At 47.4% G+C, this 21,692-nt stretch overlaps 1 protein-coding gene across 1 annotated transcript in view; it reads right to left on the reverse strand.

Moving 5' to 3' along the window:
* CD38 (CD38 molecule) overlaps window positions 1–19,660 on the reverse strand; it is a 32,184-nt gene extending 12,524 nt beyond the window's left edge. Inside the window, exon 1 of the mRNA XM_037045585.1 lies at window positions 19,274–19,660. Coding sequence (XP_036901480.1) covers window positions 19,274–19,533 — 260 coding nt within the window. The 5' untranslated portion in view covers window positions 19,534–19,660. The remainder of the gene's footprint in view (window positions 1–19,273) is intronic.
* Window positions 19,661–21,692: the final 2,032 nt, after the last annotated feature.

Genomic DNA, 21,692 nt, shown 5'->3' on the forward strand with positions numbered 1-21,692 from the left:
AAGCCCCTTAGGTTGCTGCCTGTTATTTCTGCGCCCTCCCCCACGTCTCTGTCTACAGGGTGTCTTTTCTCATCCCTCGTCTGGTGAAAGTGGATCACCAGGCTAGACTGAGCGTTGGTGCCCAGCCCCAGTAGCCAGGGCCTGATGTAGTAAAGTAAGTGTTGGGTTGGGGTGGGGATAGGACCGTAGACTTCTCCCAGTGGAGATTCCCTCCATTTTGAGCACTCGCTTTGGCGAGACCTCATTGTCAGGTCACACTCTCATCGGTCGAAGGTCATACCCAGCGTCAAGCTGCATGAACACTGTTGAGCAGACAGGTCACTGACAGGCACAGACTGAGCAAGGAAAAGATGGCACATCCTACGTACCCCACTGATCCTGCCTGCCTTCCTGCAGGGGACATACCCTGCCTGGCCCAGAACTACAGGTAAGGCCACTAAGTGAGGCTGTGTAGGGCTCCTCACCCAGCTGCAAGGACCGAAATGAGAAAAGGCTTCCTCTGTATTCCCCACAGAGCTCTACAGATTATGTGCTCTTCCAGGAACTCATGTCTCACAGATCCTGAATTTATCTTCTATAAGGAATCCTTGGACCGAGGACCTCCTGCTAAGGTCATCAAGAGACAGGGCTGTTTGTTCTAGTAACTATCGTTAGTGGAAATACATGAAGCCCAGCTGACAAGAAGACTAGCCCAGCTCACTTGCCTCCCTTTCTCTCCCCAGGACCCTTTCTCTTTCCAAATTAAGTAAAGCCTCGCAGGCCAGCTGCTTGCTCCTTCCTCCCGGGGACCAAGACTGTGCAAGGTGGTGCAAGGAGAGGCTGGAGAGGCAAGAGGGAAGTGCCGCCCCTGACACTTAGGAGCCAGCCTGGCACTCACCGCAAGGCCTTGGTGTTCTACTGAACGTAATTCATGGGCACCAGTGTTGGAAACGGCCACTGAGTGACCATGATAGATTGCAATGTCAGCAGGTAAAAGCAACGTCCAAATGACAAAAAATGACCAAACATCCTTTTATCATAACACATATAGACAGCTTCAGCTTTGCCTCATCCCTCTAGCCTGGGGGATAGAAATTATTAAGACACCCTATCCCATCCCTTCTCCTTCTTGCTGACATCCTCACAAAACCAGCCTCTGTGAACCTTCCTCAAAAGTCTCCTAAAACAAGCCCAAACCCTGTTAAGTGCTTTCTAACACCCTTGAGCTGACCCTCCCCAACTCCGTGAGTCCCCACAGTGAGTGCTCAGCCTTCTTGCAAGGAGCCAGGAAACCTGCCCTTACTCAGCCGCAGTGTGTTCCTGGCGGCCTTGGGTTGGGCACATTGCTGCTAACTGGCAGTCTCAGATGGGACAGTTCACCATCAAAGGCCTGGGGAAACCAGCATGCTTGGCAGACGCCCCAGGAACAGCTTCCGGAAAGGCTCCATTTGTTAGTAAGTTTTCTTGTTGAGCTGGAGTCTTAGCCTGACGGCAGTTTGCTGCTTGCAGAGCGGGCTGGGCACTAATACCAGGATTCCAGGTCGCTGGCCTGTCCGCCCCTTCCTGCTGCTCTGCTCCTTCCCACAGACCCCAGACAGCTCCTCACTTACCCTATTCCCCGTGAGTCACGCCCTCTTGTTCAGTCTCACCCCTTCTCCCCACCTCTGGCCTTCCAGGCAGGTTGTCTCCAGGAACCAGAGTCAAGAGGTAGGAACAGGAGGAAGGGAACCCGCTGGGCAGGTGCTAAGTGGGGAACCGACTCTCATTGGGTCTCCACCCCACACTAGCCCTCTGGGGAGGATGCTGGCATCACTCCTGTTCTAGAGCCACTGATGCTCAGAGAGTCTCGACACTGGTCCAAAGCCAAACAACTGCCTTCCATCCTAACCTCAGCTCCTTCTTCCCCCAACGCTGCCTCCCACCGGAAGGGTAAACTCACGGCCCTACTCTCACAATGAGGTCGTTCCTAACAGGAGTGAGGACCTCAGACCCCACAGGGGGCATCATTTCCCTAGATCCCGGGAGAGGCTGAAGACCCAAATAGCGCACAGGTATTCCCAGGTGCTGGATACAGTGAACGGGGTGAGTAAGAGGGGATGGGGCAGAAAGGGTTCAGGTCTTGTGCGGCGACATCTATGCTGGGGTGAAAAAGCAGAGGTATTTGGTGGTTAAATCCATTTGGCATGTTGTCAGCGTTCATAGCACCATGCGTCGTTTCTCTCTAAACCTACACCCTTCCCACAAGTAATTATACCTCAAGTCCCTGTCGATGAAGCATGTCACCTTCATAAGGTGCTGCTCACCAGGGGAAAGCTCGCACACCCTAAAAATCCTCGTCCCTAAGAGCACTCAGGTCTTGAGGGCTAATTCCATCCATCCGATGTATTTTCCTGCTGACAAGTCCTGCAAGTCCCGGTTGTCGTGGCCCAAAGAAAACAAGCAAGTTCACTCAACTCCCATTATTTCTCAAATCCGGGGCTGCGGAGGCAGGTATTGAAGGCGAAGCCTGCCACCTTGTGGTGGAGGTGAGTGATCGATGGGACTGGCTCGGGCACTTGGGATTTTCTCAGCAGTCATTAAAGTCAGAAGACTCTTCAGGCAAAAAAGGCAAGCGTAGACTGCATTAATTCATTAATTCAGAAAATATCCGTGGAGCATCTGGTATGTGCTAGGTGCGTCTGTGAACATGTAGGATGTGCCAGGGAATAAAACAAAGTCGCTGCCCTCGTGGGAGTTTACCTTCTATCAGAGCGGCACTCCTGGTGAACAGGCAGCGGCAGAGCACCGCAGACGTCTTCCGGTTCCACGGAGAAAACGAAAACCAGAGTGAGATAAGTGCGTCCGGAGCGATGCAGAGGGAGACGGTAGGGTTCAGCACTAAACGGGGTCGGCAGTAGGGGACATTTCAGCAAAGAAGTGCAGGAAGAAAGGGACTTAGCCATACAGACATGCAAGGGAACAGCATTCTGGGCAGAAGGAACAGCCAGTTCCAATGTGAATTACGTCTATGAAATCACTTACGGGGAGGGCATCACTTTAAGGGGGTACATATCGTCCTTTTGTGAAGCTCCTTGTCCACTATTTAGAACTCCACTTTGGGGATAAGTGATTTTGCTTTCATCTGTGTAGGTTTTTTGCTTTCCCCAGGGTTCTACAAGGGGCATGGTTTACTTCCATAATTAGGGAGAAAAGAGTCATCGAAAGGACACAGAACGTGATGCTCTCGCTCCACGTATTCTTCAGTGTTATGACCCAGTTCACACTTTCTGTATTGTCTTCAAACACAGGATTCTCACTGTCCCCTGTTCCAGAGAGAACATTTACCGGTGACATTTTGTTGAAAAAGATAAACCCCTACTCCGCCCCTCATATCAGCTACAAAATTCCATGAATATTGTCACTCCTCTCCTTCCAAACTCTTTGAAACACACACACACACACACACACACACACATACTCGATCAATTCTTGATTTCGTCTATCATCCTGTTTTGTTCTCAGAATCTTCTCCATTTATTCTTCCTACCGCCCTTTATTTAAAGAAAACTTTGCCTTGGTAATTTTCTGATATTTCTGAGGGATTCCTTTAATGGCAAGAAAAAAATTGCCTGACCAATTCTAAATGTATTCATTGCAAACAAAACCCCTTAACTAACCTGTGTTTAACTGAGTCCCTGTATAAAGACCCCATTTCCTCTGTTCATTTGCAGGTCTTTTATGTACTAAGCAGGCTGCTCTGTAGTGTAGCCAGGGACTTTCTGACCTCCTGACTTGGCTGTTATCTACCTACTTTTGTGCTTGGCTTTTAATGATATAATTTAATTAAATTGTACATAAACAAATTGAATACGTGGACAAAAGAACCACTCTGTTTACTAAGTTGCATGTCTTGTAAAAATGACCACAGGTGGGTCACTTTAAAAAAGGTGACTGTATTTGATATTGGTAACCCAGCTGTGAAAGACCACAGACAACTACAAATCCAGACGTATTCTTCAGTTAACTGACTTCTCAGCCTACTTGAAAAAAGCTGCCCCTCAAACGACCTCTTCTCATCCACCCAGTCACAACTGTGTTTCTGTTCTCCCTTCCAGGAAAACCCTCTGGGGAAAAAAGTGAAGAGACAGTGAAATAGCAAGATGCTGACCGTTATGGAGGTTGGGTACCGAGTAAATGGGGGCTGATGTATTTTCTCTAGTTTTACACGTTTGCAGGTTTCCGTAACAGAAAGTTCCAACCCCACTGGCACTTTCATTGTCTGTTTTTCATTGTCTTTGCACACGTTCCTCCTTTTTGCCCAGAATGCTCTCTTCCCCAGACATTTCTAGGTTTTGTTCTCCATCTGTCAAAGGTCTTTGCTAATATGTCAGCACTCAGTAAGGCCCTCTTTATTTTATTACTGTATTTAAAACCCTAAACCCTGCCCCCTTGCCGCCCCGAATTAGAGTAGGAGTCCCATGAGAGCGAGAATTCTGTCTGGTCTGCGCACAACCAGATCCCCAGGATCCAGAAGAGCTTGTGGAGCATAACAGGAGCTCAATAAATGCTTACTGAATAACAAAGATATTTAAAACTTGGAAACAAGGCGAAAAGATGGGCTGCATCTCCCTCCAACAACGTATTGGAGCATTATTTGACTGGTTATGCAAGAATTCGCCATCTAGCAGAATGTATCTTTGTTTGTCTTTGTTATTTACTATCAAACCTTTACGGAGTTAGTTGGTAACTTGGAGCTCTTGTCTGTTGGAGATGTGAATAATTCCTGTCTGGCAGAAAAATACCCCCAAAGGCTTTTACTGCCCTGTGGAACATTGACTGGTTTTATAGCTGACCTATAAATGTAATTATAACATTCCCTTTTAAATACTTATACATACTCGGTGCCTCCAAATGTTCTTTGGACTGACTTTCCCATTTATTGACTCATAAAGCTTTGACATATTGATTCCGTATGTCATGAAGACGGGCTCTTAACTCTATGGAACTTCTTCTGCAACAAACAAATTCAAATTGTGATGGCCTTTGGCTGCTATCCTGACTCTTTGCTCTCTGGGGCTCTGATTCTGCCCTGTACAGCTACATGACGCACATCTAATCCTCTTGCGACAGGACCCTTCTTGAATCAGTGAGGGACACTGGCACACCTGAAATATCCCCCATCGGATTTCTCCAAACCAGGCAACCCCAGGCCCTTGAACTTCTTCGTCAAGCTTCTCGTCCTGCTGCCCCTGTAACAGGGTGCAGCCAAGGGCCCCCCACCAAAGAAGGACTTGCAATGGGGTCCAGAACTCGGGGTGTCCAGGAAATATTAAAAATGTAGTTCACAAGTTGGAACTGGAGGATGGGACACGAGGAGCAGGGCCATTGAGTTATGTTGCGCATCAGCAGTTTTGCAGACAACCTCTCGAATGCTCATTTGGCAGATTCGTGACTTTTGACCGGTTTCACAGGTATGTTAAATGGCTGTGGCTGTGCTCTGAGCCAGGGGGATGGGAGTGACTTCCACCCAGGATGTAAGTGGGAGGCAACTCCCCCTGGTTACAGCACCTGTGTGAGAGCTTGCAGGCGACTCCCTTCACACCACAGAGCCACCACGTGAGCCTTCCCAGACTCACGATGTAGGAGCCCAGAAAAGCTGGGGTGCGGGGGTGGGGAAATGCAGGAATGCTGGTAGGTGTAGCCAATTGTGGGCAGGGTCGGAAATGGGGCTGCAGAGGAAAATTGGCCCTGGGATTTAAACTCAGGCACCGCAGCTGTGAAAGGGGACCCACGCAGCTTTGGCGAGAGAGAGGGAGAGTCGCACAGCTTTGGGGATCCCTTTGCTGAGCAGCTTAGGAAGCTGGACAGCAACACGTAGCATCCACGCAGCTCTCTCTTAGCAGTTTGGAAGAATGCAGGGGAAACGCTGCAGGAAGGAAAGGGGTGAAAGGGCTCCTGCTGGTGGGCCAGGAGAGGGTGCCACGTGGGTTTGGATTAAAAACTGGAGATCCCGGCAACACAGCTGATGGTGCTGGGAACTTCGGGAGGCCTGTGAATTAAACACGGATCACTGGGGAGAACTGCGGGGCTACCTGAGCCACAGACTTCTTTTTCTTTTCTTGAGGTACGGTACCCCAGGTTGGGCAAAGCGGAGAAGGAAGGACTGTGTGTGTTTGTGGGTATTGTAAGATATTTTGAGATTTTAATGAAGACATTAAGTCATTACTGTTAAATCTGTATAAACTTTGAGTAAATAATTCCTTTCCTTTTCGCCAATCTCTGACATTGAGAGCTATAATTCCCTGGTGGCAGGCAAGGCGAACGTAGTACAGGGGGGCCCTGGGGAAAAGGGGGTCCATTCGGTAACAGTATCTCTCTCCCGGCTCCTGGTCTGTTCGATAACTCCCCTACTTCATGACCTGCTCCTGACCAGGATTCTGAAGCAGCATCACAAATAGACCTCATCTCTTGGAACAACTCCAGCCAAGGAGTAGCATCTACGTGCCAGGCTGTCAAGGGTGTTGAGGCTGAACCGTGGCTCAGCCACGCTGCTGTGGGGAATCAGCAAAACCGCCCATGGACACAGGATTAGGGGCCCAGCATGGGCGCTCCATCCCTCCTGACTTAGCTCTGAGAGGTGAGATCAACCACAGAGAGGGTGTCCTCCTGCCCAGGCAGGTCACGGCGTTCTGGGGCTTTCCCTGCAGGGAGCTGCGATGTCGTTCTGAAGTACGAAGATGAAGCGCTACACTATGGCACCTTGTCTCCCTAAAAAGAAGAGCTGGGGGACCCACACTGCAGCCTCTGGGAGGCAGACAGAAAGAGCAGGAGCTGCCTCCCCTGGAGACAGAGCTGAGCAGGGCAGATAACCAAACTGCAGTGGCCTGCCCCAGGCCCTGAGGGCTGCTCAGAGCACACGCTTTTGAAAGCTTTTGAAAGCTGAGCCCGTGGTGAAGTGGCCCCAGGCTATGATGTCAGTTCAAAAACCTGCCCTACCACTTTCCAGCACTGGACCTTGGGAAATTGCTCCACGCCTCAGTTTTCTCATCAGCCCATCGGGTCTGCTGAGTCCAAGGACAGAAAGAGTTGACTTTCAGTCCCCACTGTGCCAGACCACAAGACTGGCCTCACAGACGTACAACCAATACAGTCACTCAGCAACCTGGGCCCCAAAGGCCCCTTGATTGGAGTTTAATGTTCTGCATTTGCTGTTTTGAAATTCTTTCTTTTTTGAAATTCTTTTATGCTTTAATATTTTCAGACACATTAGCTTGTGAGGGTTTTTTTAAAATTTTACTGGGGTGACATTGGTAAGTTTCTACAGGTTTCAGGTGTACCGTTGTATACCACATCATCTATTGTATTGTGTGTTCACCACCCAAAGTCAAGTCTCCCTCCATCACCATCCATCCCCCTTTCCAATAATCACTATACCGTTGTCTGTGTCTGTGGGTTTGTTTTGTTTAATCCTTTCCCATTTGTCACCCAGCCACCCAACCCACTACCCCCTCTGACAGCTGTCAGTCTGCTCTCTGTAGCCATGAGTTTCTGTTTTGTTAGTTTAGTTTGTTCATTAGATTCCACAAATGAAAGGATCCATGTGATGCTTGTCTTTCTCTGACTGACTTATTTTTCACTTAGCATAGTACTCTCCAGTCCCAGCCATGCCAAAGGGAAGGCGTGCTTTTTTATGGCTGTGTAGTACTCCACTGTATAAAAGTGCCACTGTTCCTTTTATCCGCTCATCTACCGATGGGCACTCGGGCTGCTCCTACTGTTGGCTATTGTAAATACACTGCAGTGCACATGGGGGTGCATGTATTCTTTTGATTCAGTGTTTTGATTTTCTTTGGATGTATTTCCTAAAGTACAATTGCTGGGTAATAAGTCAGATCCACTTTTATTAATTTTAATAGTAACCTTATTTCTTTTGCTTTTCTTTTTTAACTTTTTTTTATTGATGACACTATTACATGTGTCCCCCTCATTTCCCCCTTCAACTGCCTCCACTCAACCTCCACTCCCTCTCTCTCTTCCCTGTAGACCCACCACACTGTTGTCTCTGTCTATGGGTTATTCATATATTCCCTTATTTGCTCATTTTTTCTTTTGTTTCCCTTGCCCAAGGAGATATATCAGAAAAAATACTAGGGTATTTAGGGTTCTCTATATACAGTATCATGTCATCTGCAAATAATGACAGTTTTACTTCTTCCTTTTCAATGTGAATGCCTTGTATTTCTTCTCGTCTGATCACTGTGGCTAGAACTTCCAGTATTGTATCGAATAAGAGGTCAGAGTAGACATCCTTGTCTTATTCCTGATCTTAAAGGAACCGCTTTTAGTCTTCGCCCCTTGAGTATGATGCTGGCAATGAGTTTGTCAGATGTGGCCTTTATTATATCGAGATATGTTTCCTCTATTCCCACTTGGCTGATAGTTTTTTCCATAAATGGGTGCTTAATTTTATCAAATGCTTTTTCTGCATCTATTGATGTAATCAAGTGACTTTTAGCCTTCATTTTATAAATGTAGTGTATCATGTTTACAGACTTATAAATATTGTACCAACTCTGCATCCCCAGATTAAAGCCCACTTGATCATAGTGAATGATCTTTTTAATGTATTGCTGAATCTGGTTTGCTAATATTTTTGGTGAGGATTTTAGCATCTATGTTCATCGGGGATATTGGCCTATAATTTTTTTTCTTTGTAATGTCCTTATCTGGTGTTAGAATTAGGATAATGCTGGTCTCATAAATGAGCTTAGGAGTCTTCCCTCCCGCAGAATTTTTTTTTGGAATAGTATGAGAAGGATAGGTGTTAGTTTTTCTTAAAATGTTTGCTAAAATTTACCTGTGAATCCATCTGATCCAGGACTTTTGTTTATTGGAGTTTTTGATTACTGATTCAGTTTCATTAGTTGTAATCAGCCTATTCAGATTTTCTAGTTCTCTCTGATTCAGCTTTGAAAGATTGCGTGTTTCTAGAAATTTAACCATTTCGTTTGGATTGTCCAATCTGTTGGCCTATAATTGTTCATGATATTTTCTTACAATCCCTTCTTTCTTCTGTGGGGTCAATTGTTACTTCCTCTCTTTCATTTCTCATTTTACTTATTTGGGTCCTCTCTCTTCTATTCTTGATAAATCTGGTTACAGCTTTGTCAATCTTGTTTATCTTTAAAAAAAAAAAGTTCTCAGTTTCATTGATCTCTTGTATTTTTTTAGACTATTTTATTTGTTTCTGCTCTGACTTTTATTATTTCCTTTCTTCTTACTCACTTTGGGCTTGTTTGTTCTTCCTAGTTCTTTTAAGTGTAAAGTGAGACTGTTTATTTGACGTTTTCTTGTTTCCTGAAGTAGGCCTGGAATGCTATGAATGTCCCTGTTAGGACCGCTTTAGCTGTGTCCCATAGATTGGGGGTTGTTATGTTTTATTTTCCTTTGTTTCAAGATAGCTTTCGAATTCTTCCTTAATCTCATTGTTGACCCATTCATTTTAGTAACATGTTATGTAGCCTCCATGTCTTTGTGTGTTTTCCTTTTTTTCCCCTTATGATTGATTTCTGGTATCATACCATTATGGTCAGAGGAGATAGTTGATATGATTTCAGTCTTCTTAAATTCATTGAGACTTTTTTCGTGTCCTAACAGGATCTTTCCTAGGAAATGTCCCCTGTGCACTTCAAAAGGATGTATATTCTGCACTTGGGGGTGAATGTTGGGAGATTCTCAGCGACCTTATCTTTGCTTTCGTGTTTTGTGAGAGAAGCCCAATGGTATACTGATGTGTGCACCGGGGGCTGGATGCCTTGGCTCACACATGGTCCTACCTGGGCCTGTTTCTCCACCTCCCTGGGAAGGTTCTCTGCCACCTAATGACCACTGCCACCGTCTGCCACCAGCAGGAGCTCGAGAACAGGAGGGTGGGGGTCAAGCACACCTTCCTTGTGTGCCAAATTGCAGGGTGCAACCCTGGGCATGTCTGGGAGTCTGCTCTGTTCCTGAAAGTACCCCTGTGCCCAAGGGAACTTGACATTAAATAGCAAGTAAAAATCACCTGGCAGGTGAAGCAGAAGACTTTAGAAAGAAGGAAAAGCTTTCTTCTGCTTTCTGAACAGTGAGTCCTACATTTTCAGGCACATGGGCCCCACAAATCACCTTGCCAGCCCAGACTCACTGAAGGGCATTTCCAAATTCTCTAACCTCTCTCAGGCCCCATTTCTCCATCCATGAGATGTGTCCTGACTTTGCTGACAGGATTCTGATGAAATTTTTAAAGAACCAACTATATAAAGATATCGTACACAACCCATAAATGCTGTGTACGATAGATAAATCCCCCAGCCTGTCTTCCTTTGGAATTTCTCAGTGAACTTCAGCAGCTGTTTTCCAAGGGTTTTCCCTCCAAACAGGAAGGAGGAAGCAGAGGGGACACAGTGCTCACTGTGATAAAGAACAAACGCTTTCTCCCAGGAAAACCACACCTCATCTCTGGGCTACTAATCACGGTACCACAGCAAGGCTGGCGGCTGGGCCTCAGCAGGGAACACCAGGGACCTTTCTAGGAACAACATACTGACCCAAAAAGCGCCAAAATGGCATTTCTCCTTCTTCCTCTCCTGTAGGGGAATGGTTTGGTTAAGTCTGGCAAATGTGACTCAGCTCTGCATGGAAAACCTATAGAAGCGAAGTGGTGGGCAGGAGCCAGATCTTCAAACTGAGTTTTCCAGTGGGAATCAGGCCCAGAAAATGCAGACAGACTGTTGTGGCTTTCTCTTGCTAAAACTCCCTCACCCTGGTGTAAAGCAACAAATGGGTATTGTCTATCTTCAAGGTAATTTCCAAAGCCTGTGTGAGCTCTCCCAAGGACAGAGCTAATCAGCTCATTGCCATTCCCCCCTGCATGTTATTTTTATTTCCTTGATTGTACCTATAATATAGACAATAATGTTCTATGTGATAGATAATAAATCTTTCTTTGATGTAAGACCCAGGGGGGAAAAAAAGCCTGTCTAGGCAAGGGTCAAGGCGCTCCCCTATTGAGGGAGTGCCCGAGGTACCCATAGGCACTCTCCCCTTGAGAGAGTAGGCGTGACGTTCCCTTTTTTCACACAGGATTGTTGTCGCCTGTGCATTGATTCTCATTGTGAGCCACAACAATCAGACTCTGCTGGACAGGGTCTGCCACACTCTCCTCTCTTCTCTGCTGCCTCTCACTCAGCCATTGGACATGCTCACTCCAAGACTTCCAGCTAACCTCTGGAAGAGTCTATCCCCAGAGCTACATTTGTTCAGGTGTCTTGGCTGCACCCCAGGTCCCACAGGCCCCAGACTCAGTTGGTTGGCACATGCACTGTACTCCACCCTTCCTTCTACAAACGAGTCAGCTCTGGAGTTGACTTCCCACTTGTGACCACAGCAGCACCCAGGCCCCGTGGCTCGGAGCCTTGTTTCGCTTTCCTTATTTACCTTCCACATTTAGTCAGGTGCATCTCAGACTCTCTGGCCACTGGTCTCTGTCTTCGAACTCCACAATGCAAGGTGGGATTGAAGGAAGGGTGATGATCACAGAACTGAGCATTGAGGACACACGGGTGAGCGTGAGGCTGCACAAAGCCCTATTGGAGTTCGGGTCTAACTGAGAATAGACGTTGAGTAGGTGGCCATTCCATCACTCCCCAAAGAAAACACCTGGAATTCTATCTTGTGCAAATACGGTCACCCTCACAGTCCCTTGTGTGCTGAGAAAGTTCAGGTAGTGAGTGGTCCAACCAGAGGTCGACACCCTCCCAGCAGTGGGACCTTCCCAAGGTCCCACAACCTTTAAAGAGTGTTGGTCCATCAAGCAGCCCAATCTTCGCGCCCCCAGAAGGAGCATCCCACCCGTCTCCCAGGCTCTGTTCAACAGGATAACATGCACTATTCGGAACACATCATAGATGAAATTCTGTCATAAAAGAAACACCTCAGATGCTACTTCGTTCATGGCGTCCTTCCTGGCTCTGTCCCACCAGCTGGTGATGCTCATTTCGGAATCTCTGTAGCATTGTGCTGGCACTTGGGTCACAGAAGTTCACATATTTTCTTGTCTGAGTGTATCTGAGACACCCGTATAGGATCTAGCAAACAGCTAACAGTGCAGAAGCACCCCACCCCCACCCCCTGGGCGCATCTCACCCATGTACAAGCCCATCACTGTCATCGATCATGCCGTCCTGCGGTACTTAGTTTCAGGCCAGTCCTCCCCCACCACTCCTGCAGGACCCCGGAGAGCAGGACCTGTACTTTCTTCCTCCCTGAAACTCCCATGGCCAGCCCCAGGCCCAGGGACCCGGTAAGTCTTTACTAAGCGTTAGCTAAGTGTTTGCTTTTTTGTACACTTTGCACTAATACATTTCACTGAGTAGAAGTTAATAAAATGCTAAAGTCATTAAAACGAGAGACACAGGGAAGTAAAATTGAAGAACTGGCCCCAAGAAATCTTGCTAGAAACTTTGAAGGGGAAAGAGAAGCAAAAAGAAACTTCGAAGCAAAGATAAAGGAATCAGATAGTCAGCGTGGGCACAGAAATGATCATTACAAGACGGGGCTAGATGGATGAAGACTTTGTTCCCAGTAAGTGCCTCACTGTGCATTTGTTTCAACCAGCATGATGTGGACCTCATTTCAATTCAGCAAGCACCTACTAAGAGACTATAATGTGATGAGCACTGTGCCAGACAATGAGGGACACAACTGAATGAAACAGTCCCTGCTCTCCAGGGCCCTAGCAGCTCCCAGGGCAGGGATGAGGAGAGCTGTCATGGAAGGGCGGGCTCCCACCCCGAGACAGACAACAGCTATCAGCACAGATGCCTGCAATTCAGACAAGGCTGGGTTTCCCCAAGGAGAGAAGACTCATGCAAAGGAAGGCACATCATCTAGGTGCCAGCCCGAGGCCCGTGTTACTCTGGGTGCTGGCTCTCAGTTTCTTCCTGCAGGCTCCGCCCCACTCTTCCCCATTCCCCAGGTCCTGATGTTGCCCAGATACTTGACGTTCCCCACAGTATTAATCTGTTTCTGTGACTCTGGGGCCACACGTCCCTCAGGTTGCATATGCCCAGAGCCATCTTGGTCAGAAGGTAGCTCCCGCATGTGAAGCTTTAGACAGGATGGCTAGGTGTGATCTCTTGAGGCATTTTCTTCATTTAATGCTCCTGGCTTAACTCAAAAGGGGCTCAACTTGCTAACGAGACACAAGTTTCAACACTAAAAAGCTGGTAGAAAATGAGTTCTATGGGAGTTAGAGAAACTGGGAGAGGAAACTAAAGAAAAGGAATGTGTAAAGGAGATCAAGTTCTACAGCCTACAAAAAAACCCCAAAACACAAAAAAGCAACAAACAGAATACCAGGAAGCTATCAACACAAAAGCACAAACAGTTATCCAAGTGCCCAAAGAGAAGTCGATGGATTACAGAAGTGATGGTATTAAAAAGTTTATGGAGGAGATACATTAATTATGGCTTTGTTTATTTCTATTACTTATAATATACTAGCTTGTACACCATTCATTTAACTCAACTCAGTTTTTCTGCTCATTATATTCCAGGCACTATTTCAGGTCCTCCAGGTATTATCGATCAGCAAGCGGCCCTTAGACTCCAGGAGCTTATGTTCCAGGGGGCGTGTGGTAGATACGTGTCATTTGTTTGTTTCTTTTATCCTTTAAAAAATTGTTATTGTTGTTCAAATACGGTTGTCCCCACGACTCCCCCACTCCTCTCTCCTTGCCTTACCCACCCCCATCCCCCACATTCAATTTTTCCCCACCCCATTGTCTTTGTCCGTGGGCCCTTTACACGTGTGCCCTGACTTCACCCTTCCCCTTCTTGCGCACGTTATCCCCTTCTCCCTCCCCTCTGGTTACTGTCAGTTTGTTCTTTATTTCCATGTCTCTGGTTCTATTTTGCTTGCTTGTTTGTTTTCATAGGTGGAACCTAATCCCGACACAGATTAGGTCCATGTTATCATATTATAGTTAATGAAAGATACTCAAATAGAAAGAACAACAGATGTAACAGGAAAAAAAAAAAAAACAAGATGAAACTGAGAAAACAAACACGAAGAAGGGGTAAGGCTACCCACAAAATCTATGCCACTCCCCTGTCCAGGGCTGGTGCTTCCACACCCTTTGAATCTGGGCTGACCTCATGACTGTTTCAACCAACATAATGTGGTGGAAGTAAGTGCCAGGTATGGGTCTAAAGCTTTAAGAAGACCTGCCAGCCCTCACTTTTAGGGGGTTAGGAGCTCTGAAGGCATCCAGCTGCACCAGGGAGAGAGCACCTGACAAGGTCGCAGGAGAGGAGAAGCCCCGAGATGATACAGAGAGAGAGGGAGGTGTGACCATCCAGCTGAGCCCAGGCGCCACGGCTCCATCCTGGACGTGTGATGTTTTGAATGTCCCAGCCAAGTCAGCCCCTCAGATGCCCCAGCCGACACCATGTAAGGCAGGCCTCTCTGTTGATCCCAATCAACCCACAGACTCATGAGAGACAAGTGCTTGTTGGTTTAAGTTGCTACATTTTAGGGTCGTTAATGATGCAGCAACAGACAACCAAAACCGGGAGGGGTACCTGGGGTGCGGTGCTACATAACAAAAACCTAAAACACGTGTGTGATGGGTTTCTTTATGTGTCAGCTTGGCTGGGCCATGGTGCCTAGATATTAGGTCCAACGCATCTGGATGTCTCTGTGAAGGTATTTGTAGATGAGATCAAAGTGAAATCGATAGACTTGGAGTAAAGCAGATTATTCCTCATAACGACGTGAATGGGCCTCATTCATCAGCTGAAGACATTAAGAAAAAGACTGACTCCACCCCCTGCCAAAAAAGGGGATTCTACCAGCAAACGGCCTTCAGACTTGAGCTGCAATGGGAGCTCTCCTGTCTCCAGCCTGCTTGCCAACCCTGCTGATTTGGGACTATTAGCCTCCACCGTCACATGAGCTGATTCCTTAAAGTCAATCAAGATTTAGCTCTCTCTGTCACCCTGGAGAGCCCTGACTACTATCATGTGGCATTAACATTGGGGACCGAGGAGCAGGCACACGCAAGGCCTCCAGGACACTGTTTAGGAAGGCTGGCCAGACACAGAGGAAAGTGTTATTTGGAGGCTAGGGGAAAGATGACCTATGTTGTGTGGTGGTGGAAAGTTTAGTAACACTGTCACCTGCACCAACGGAGCTAAAAGAATTTCTAAATTGAGCTAAGGAGATTTCCAAGTAGATTGTTGAAAGTGCCAACTCATTTTTCTCAGCTGTGTATGAAGAGGTCCAGAGAAAAAGAGAAAAATGAACTAAAAAAAAAAAAACAAAAAACGACCCTGTTCTCCTTTTTTTAGCCGAATTGAGAATCAAGAGAAAATATTTCAGAGTGAGGTACTGCTGAGTTGGAAAACAAAACTGCTTGCCACCCCCTGTAGTTCAAGGTAAAAGAATACCAAAATGAGAAATGGCCTCAAGGCAAAGACCACATCCAGGGCACTGAGGGCCAAGTGCTTTCACAGAGCCAAGATTTCGAGGGTGTGAGTGTAAGGCTTTGAGACTTCAAGGAGAAAGAGTGAGACCCAGCCTGTCCAGCATCCTGGGCGACACCAGCCTTTCCACTGACCCCTCCAAGGTGTCCTTCCTGTGAGTGATGTCCCATCTATCTGGATATGACAGCTTCACTGGGCGCTCAGATGACTTCAGCCCCAGTCAATGTCACGGGCAGCAGAAGAACCGCCTAGTCCAGCCCAACCAACCTACCAAGTCATGTGAAATCAGCACATGGTTTGTGTTTTAAGCCACTAAGTTTTGGGGTGACTTTTTACTTAGTAATAGATAAGAAAAATACCAATTATGGATCCTGAAGAATAATAAGGAAGGAGGCCTATGATAATTTCATTATTAACTGAGCAGTACCATAGTTTACTGTCTTTTTTTATATATTCAGTTTTACTATATGTAGTTACAATTATTATACATGTGATTTTTATGCTGGTTTTGTTTTGCTTGGCAATACATAACATATCTCATTTTATATGTTAATACATAGTTTAGACAAAGACCTGCAAAGGTTAAAAGAACTGGGTCAAAGTAGAAATACCAGCTTAAATAATTGACATAAATTGCTTCGGCCCAATATAAAAAACTAGGCAGGAGAGAGTAATCTGGCAAGGTACAGATTCCCTAATTTATCAGGGAAAAGACTGCTGATGTTAACACTATATGATTACAAGGGCAATAGTGTGCCAAAGTTTCAACAGCATAGAGGGAAGGAAGAAATTACTAATCAGTCATGACCTTGAGGTTCAAGTCTCCCAGGAGACAACAAATTCAATTCAATTCAAGGATAACAGGCAGAGAGAAAGAAAACACTATATACAAATAAATTAATATATAAAGAACTCCCATAAAAAGAAATAATCAAGTAGCTCAGGAGAAATTAGTAAGAATCTGAACAAGAAATTCACGTGCACACACTCTCTCTCTGTATGGCCAATAACGGTACAGAACGTGCTAAGACTCACTGACAATCGGAATAAGACTCACTGACAATCCTTACTGTTTCCATAAGGAAACACTGCTGACACTACCCAGCGATGATGAGACTTTGGGAAAGCACGTCCTCTGACAGGTGGTGCTGGGAGTATAACGTGTTGCAGTCATTTCGGAGGGAATTTAGAAACACTTGTCAGCATTTCAAACATGCGTAATCCTCCCTTCGATCCAGAAATTCCACCAGTAGAAAGCTACCCTGCAGAAAAGTGAGCACACGAAAATACCTGCATGAAGACACTCATGGGGACACTCCTGTCTCTCCCACCCAGGATGGCAGCTTCATGAGAGAGGGAACTTAGTCACTTGACCCTACACTGTGAGTAGCTATGTCACTTCCTGAAACATAGCAGACGCTCCGCAAGTATCTGTTGAATCAGTGAATGGGACTGAAAATGGGAAATTCATTTTCTGTCACTAGGAAATAGTTACAACTACCCTAGGGAACACTATGAGCTATTAAAAAATATGAAGTAAACCTGTGTGCACCAGCTTTGGAATGTCTCTAAAACCAAGTGTTAAGTCTAAAAAAAAGAATAATAGTAAAAAGTTAAAAATAACAAATTCCACCATTAGAGAACTGACTTATTAGATTGTGATTTAAATGAATGTAATTAGGAGGCTACCATTTTGATATTGGCCTTGATCTACCTTTATTGTTGGAAGATGTCTGTCATATTGCATTTCCAAAAATCTTGAGCATTTTCCCCATCTAGTACATATTGGGGTAATTGCTCCTCATCCTCATAATCTCTCCGTGTGGTAGGTACAATCATTCCACTTTACAGTGGGGAATGCTTCACGCAGCCAGAGAGAGTAAGCTCGCTGCCCAGGGTGACCGGGTGGCTGAGCCAAGGCGTGGGGCTCCAGAGCTCCTTGTCCAAGCCCCACAAGCATGAGCTGACCATAGGCTTCGGGTTCAGCCCAGGGACTCAGCATGATTATGAATAGCACCCCCTTTCCTTTCAGAACGCCTCCGACGGGGACCATGGCTTTTGTGACGGGCACTCTACCACCGCAGGGACTGCGTTCATTCTTTGGAGTCAGTTTTGTGCAGTGTCCTCAACTTCCTTACCTCTGTCTGCTCGTACAGGAAAAGGGACAGCGACAGTCTCCGCCCTACATGTTGTTAAGGATAAACGACTCAATGTTTTTAAGTGCCTGGCACTCAGTGCCACATACAATTACCAACCCACTTATGGTGTGTGTACATGCACGTGAGATATCTGGATGCTCAAAAAATACTAGCAGAAAGTATCCCCTTTTAATATTTGAAATACATGTGCACACACCCATGTGCATGCCAAACATGTGTGTGTACATATGTATTTGATGGTGAGCAAGCATCCCCACAAACATGCCAAAGCCAGGTGGCTTCTATGGCGCATCCTGCCTGCCACGTGGATGTCCTGACCCAAAACGACTGAACAGCAAACACTTCTAAATGTTAAGTTAAGGTGAGAATAAAAAGATGGCCTTGATCCTTAATTCAGTTTGGATACCAGTTAATTTCATTGGTATAGTGTCAGGAGCTGAAGGAACACCTCGACTTCTAGTTTCTCTATCAATTAACTACTTAATTATTTGTAAACAAAACTGAAGGGACCCTGGCAATCCTTGGATTTGAACAATTTGGTGAAGACCTCTGGGATCTGCATTAGAACCCAACCCTTGAGGGCCACGCAGGGAGGCTGGGAGGCCAGGAGGCTGGGGTCTGGGGGCTGGGGGCTGGGGAAAGCAGAGGTCCCACTGCCCTGAACTGCAGGTGTGTCGGTGTCGGAATTGTGCAATCTCTAACTCAACAGCTTAAAACTGCCGCTCTCCCTGCCGCCTTCGGCAGCCTGAGAAGTAGCTTTTACTTGCCAGCGTGTTGTACCTCTCCTAAGGCTTCAGTGGTGGCACACCCCGGTGAAGCCCTGCCCTGGGAATGACAGTCAGGAAAGCGGTTTGCTTTCGGAGAGAGATCGGCAGCGAGCTGGGAGAGGGCACGAGGAACCCTCGGGAAAGGTCCCATCACTCGATGTGGACGGATTCATCGAGTGGATTAACACAAGCATCGTATAAATAATAGCCAATTTTTGAAGGTGTTACCGCTTTGTTTGGTCTTGTTAATCAGTTCTCTGGTTACATTCATTGCCCGACACGCAAGAGGCATCTGGGTGCTGTTTTCTGTTAATGAATGAAACTCTTTTCAGAGATCGGGCCCTTCTGATGCCATCCCGCCACCGCAAGCTCCAGAAGCTACTTAAGGAGGTTCCATGGGTCACTGTGCTCAGAGACAGTGAACAGAAACCCCAGAGAAGTAGAAAATGCCACCAAACCCCATCCGACCCCCCAGGCGTGTCTGCGGTGGTTTTCCGTCCCTGCAGCGGGCCGGGAGCCCTGAGGCGGGCTGAGGGTCAGGACTGCCTGGGCTCTGGCACCTTGCCCAGAAAGCAGTCATCTCTGCCGAGTTTTCCCAGCTGAGCTGGCGGGCCCGGCGAGCCTCGCTCTCCACTGCACGCTTGGTGCTACTATCCCCCACCGCGCCCCCAGCTCCTGCAAGGGACTCGAGGAATGGCAAGCCGGGGACTTGGTGAGCAGCACTGCCCCACGGGCTCTCAGCTGAACCGAAACAGAAGATGCTCTGTTTCGGCAATCCAGACGGCTCCCCGGAGCCCGCTGCCCCGCGCCGAGTGCGGTAACCTCTGCGAGGTGCCCAGCCGTGCGCCACTGACGCCAACTCACCGCAGCTCCGGCCGCTTGACTTGAGTGTAGGTGTAGCATCGTCCCAGAACGATTTCGGGAAAATGGGGGGTGGTACCCGCCCCACTCCACTCCCTGGGCGAGGGTGCCTGGCCCAACTTCAGGACTCCAACCACCACCGCGACGATCGCCACCGCAACCAGGACGCACAGAAGGATGCCGAGCCTGATCTTGGCTTTCCTGGAGAGATCGCAGCAGGGCTTCTCCTCTGGCATGGGGCTGAGTCTGCACTCGGTGTCCATGGCAGGGTCGGTCGGGTTGAGCTGGAGGACAGGACAGGACTGGCCAGAGGTCGAGCAGGAAGAGGGAAGGGAGCTGCCTCTTTGGCAAACTGCACCTCCCCTGCACCTTTCACTTGCCTTTTCTGCGCTTCCTTTCCCCTCCCTCAAACTTCCCCGGCTGGCTGGACCAATAAGAATTTAAAGGACTTTATAAGACTTTAACAGAAGAGGAGAGGCAGCCACCCTAAACCTATCCTGCAGATGCCTGCTTAACACTCTACGTTCTTGCACCCTTCCGCCAGCTCCCTTTGTCAGACTCGGACTCTACACTTTGGCGGCACTGCTTCCCTGGAGAGGTGAAGGTGGGCTGCCTTCCTGTGTACTTATGGACCAGCAATACCTTTCACCCGCCAAGGGTGCTGTGCCTCTGCTTCGTGCGTTGGCCATGCCTGCTCAGCTCCCCTCCAAGGCTCCATTTAAGCCTGACCCCTTCCCTCAAGTGCCATCTTGGTAAAGGTCTGGATTCAAACAGCTCCATCACCCAGTTGCTGGGCAAGGTAGGGTAAGTTACTTGACCTCTCTGTGCTTCAGATATAAAGTGGGGTCAACAGTGTTACCCACTTCACAAGGTCGTTATGAGGATTAAGTGAGTTCATATTCACAGTATATTCACCATTGTGCCTGGCACGTGGGAAGCACTCAGTATATGTGGACTATTCTTACTTGCTCTGTAAGTGTGTGGAGGGGATGTCATTCTGTCATCCCTGGGTCATGCTTAGAAAAGTGTCTGGCATGCTGGGAGCACTCCAAGTAGTGATTCCATAAATGACCAACCACTGGCTTTTCCCAGACTTCCTCTGTCCCGCCACCCCCTGCCCCTCCCACTCTTAAGGGTCCTTAGCACTGGGAGACCCAGACACCGGGGCAGGGTTGTGGGGACAACTCTGCCACCTCCCAGAGCCAGGGTAGAGAATGTAGCTTTAGGGGTTGGCAGAATAAGGGATTTGCAGAGAGGGACATGTGGGCATTCTCTTTGACTGCTTCTCAGTGCCAGGAGAAGGTCCCCTGCTGACAGTGTGTGGGGTGATGGGGAGTCCACGGGAAGCGGGGAGAGTGGACAGGTGGGAAACGAGAGAGGTCCTCCGGGTGTCATGAAGCAGGCAGGAAGTCTAACAAAGGCCGGACAGTGAGGGCGTGTGTTTTATGCGGCCACCTCTGCTTAGAAGAAGAGGCAAAGGCAGGCAGAGTTGATTTTCGTGGGCTGGGTTTGCCTGCTTACTGAGAGTTGACCAGGGGTGCTGTAACAAAGCCACGGAGTCTGTTGAGGCCTAAATAACAGAAATGTATTGTCCTGCATGCAGTCTTGGAGGCTAGAGGTCTGAGGTCAGGAAGTCAGCGAGGCTGATTTCCTCTGAGACCTCTCTCTTTGGTCACAGATGGCTGCCTCCTTCTGCGTCCTCACATCTGCTCCAATTTCCTCTTCTTATAATGACACCGGTAATACTGGTTGGGGCCCACCCTAGAAACCTATTTGAACTTCATTGCCTCTTTAAAGGTTCTGTCTCCAAACCCCGTGACATTCTGAGGTCCTAGGAGTTAGAACTTCAACATACAAACCTGAGGGCGGCCCATAACACCAGGTAAGAACAACGTGGTAAGAGAAAGGCAAGGGCGTTGAAAGTTTAAGCAAAGGTGGAATTTTAATAATGGAACGCAGCACCAAAGTCCCACAGAAACCGAAGTGAGGACAAAAGAAAGGTGACAGTGAGCGATGAGGAGGTCCCAAGGGGGCCAAAGAACTGAGAAGAGGAGGGAATATCTCCCCTTGCAAATCACTTCATCCAAAACTGAGCTACTGATCTTTCTCCTTCAAACCTCGTCTTTTCCCGGCTCTCAAATTGCAGTAAAGAGAAGTCCCAATCATTTCACCAGTTGCTCAGGCTATGAATCTTCAAGTCTTTGAACCCTTCCTTCGCCCTCATCCCACACACCCACCTAGAAGTTGGTTCTTCCTGTCTGATATTAATGACATTTGATATTTAATGCTAATGATAATTAATGACATTGACTATTCATTAAATGTCCACTTTTCTCACCTCCACTATTCCAAGAGAAAGTCAGCCTTTTTCTCACCTAGGCAGAGCTCACCTGGGCCTGAACTTTCCCTTTATATTAAAGGA

Source organism: Sturnira hondurensis, unplaced genomic scaffold (genome assembly GCF_014824575.4).
Source record: "Sturnira hondurensis isolate 20B ecotype Veracruz unplaced genomic scaffold, ASM1482457v3 Scaffold0000780, whole genome shotgun sequence".
In the NCBI taxonomy this organism is placed as follows: Eukaryota; Metazoa; Chordata; class Mammalia; order Chiroptera; family Phyllostomidae; genus Sturnira; species Sturnira hondurensis.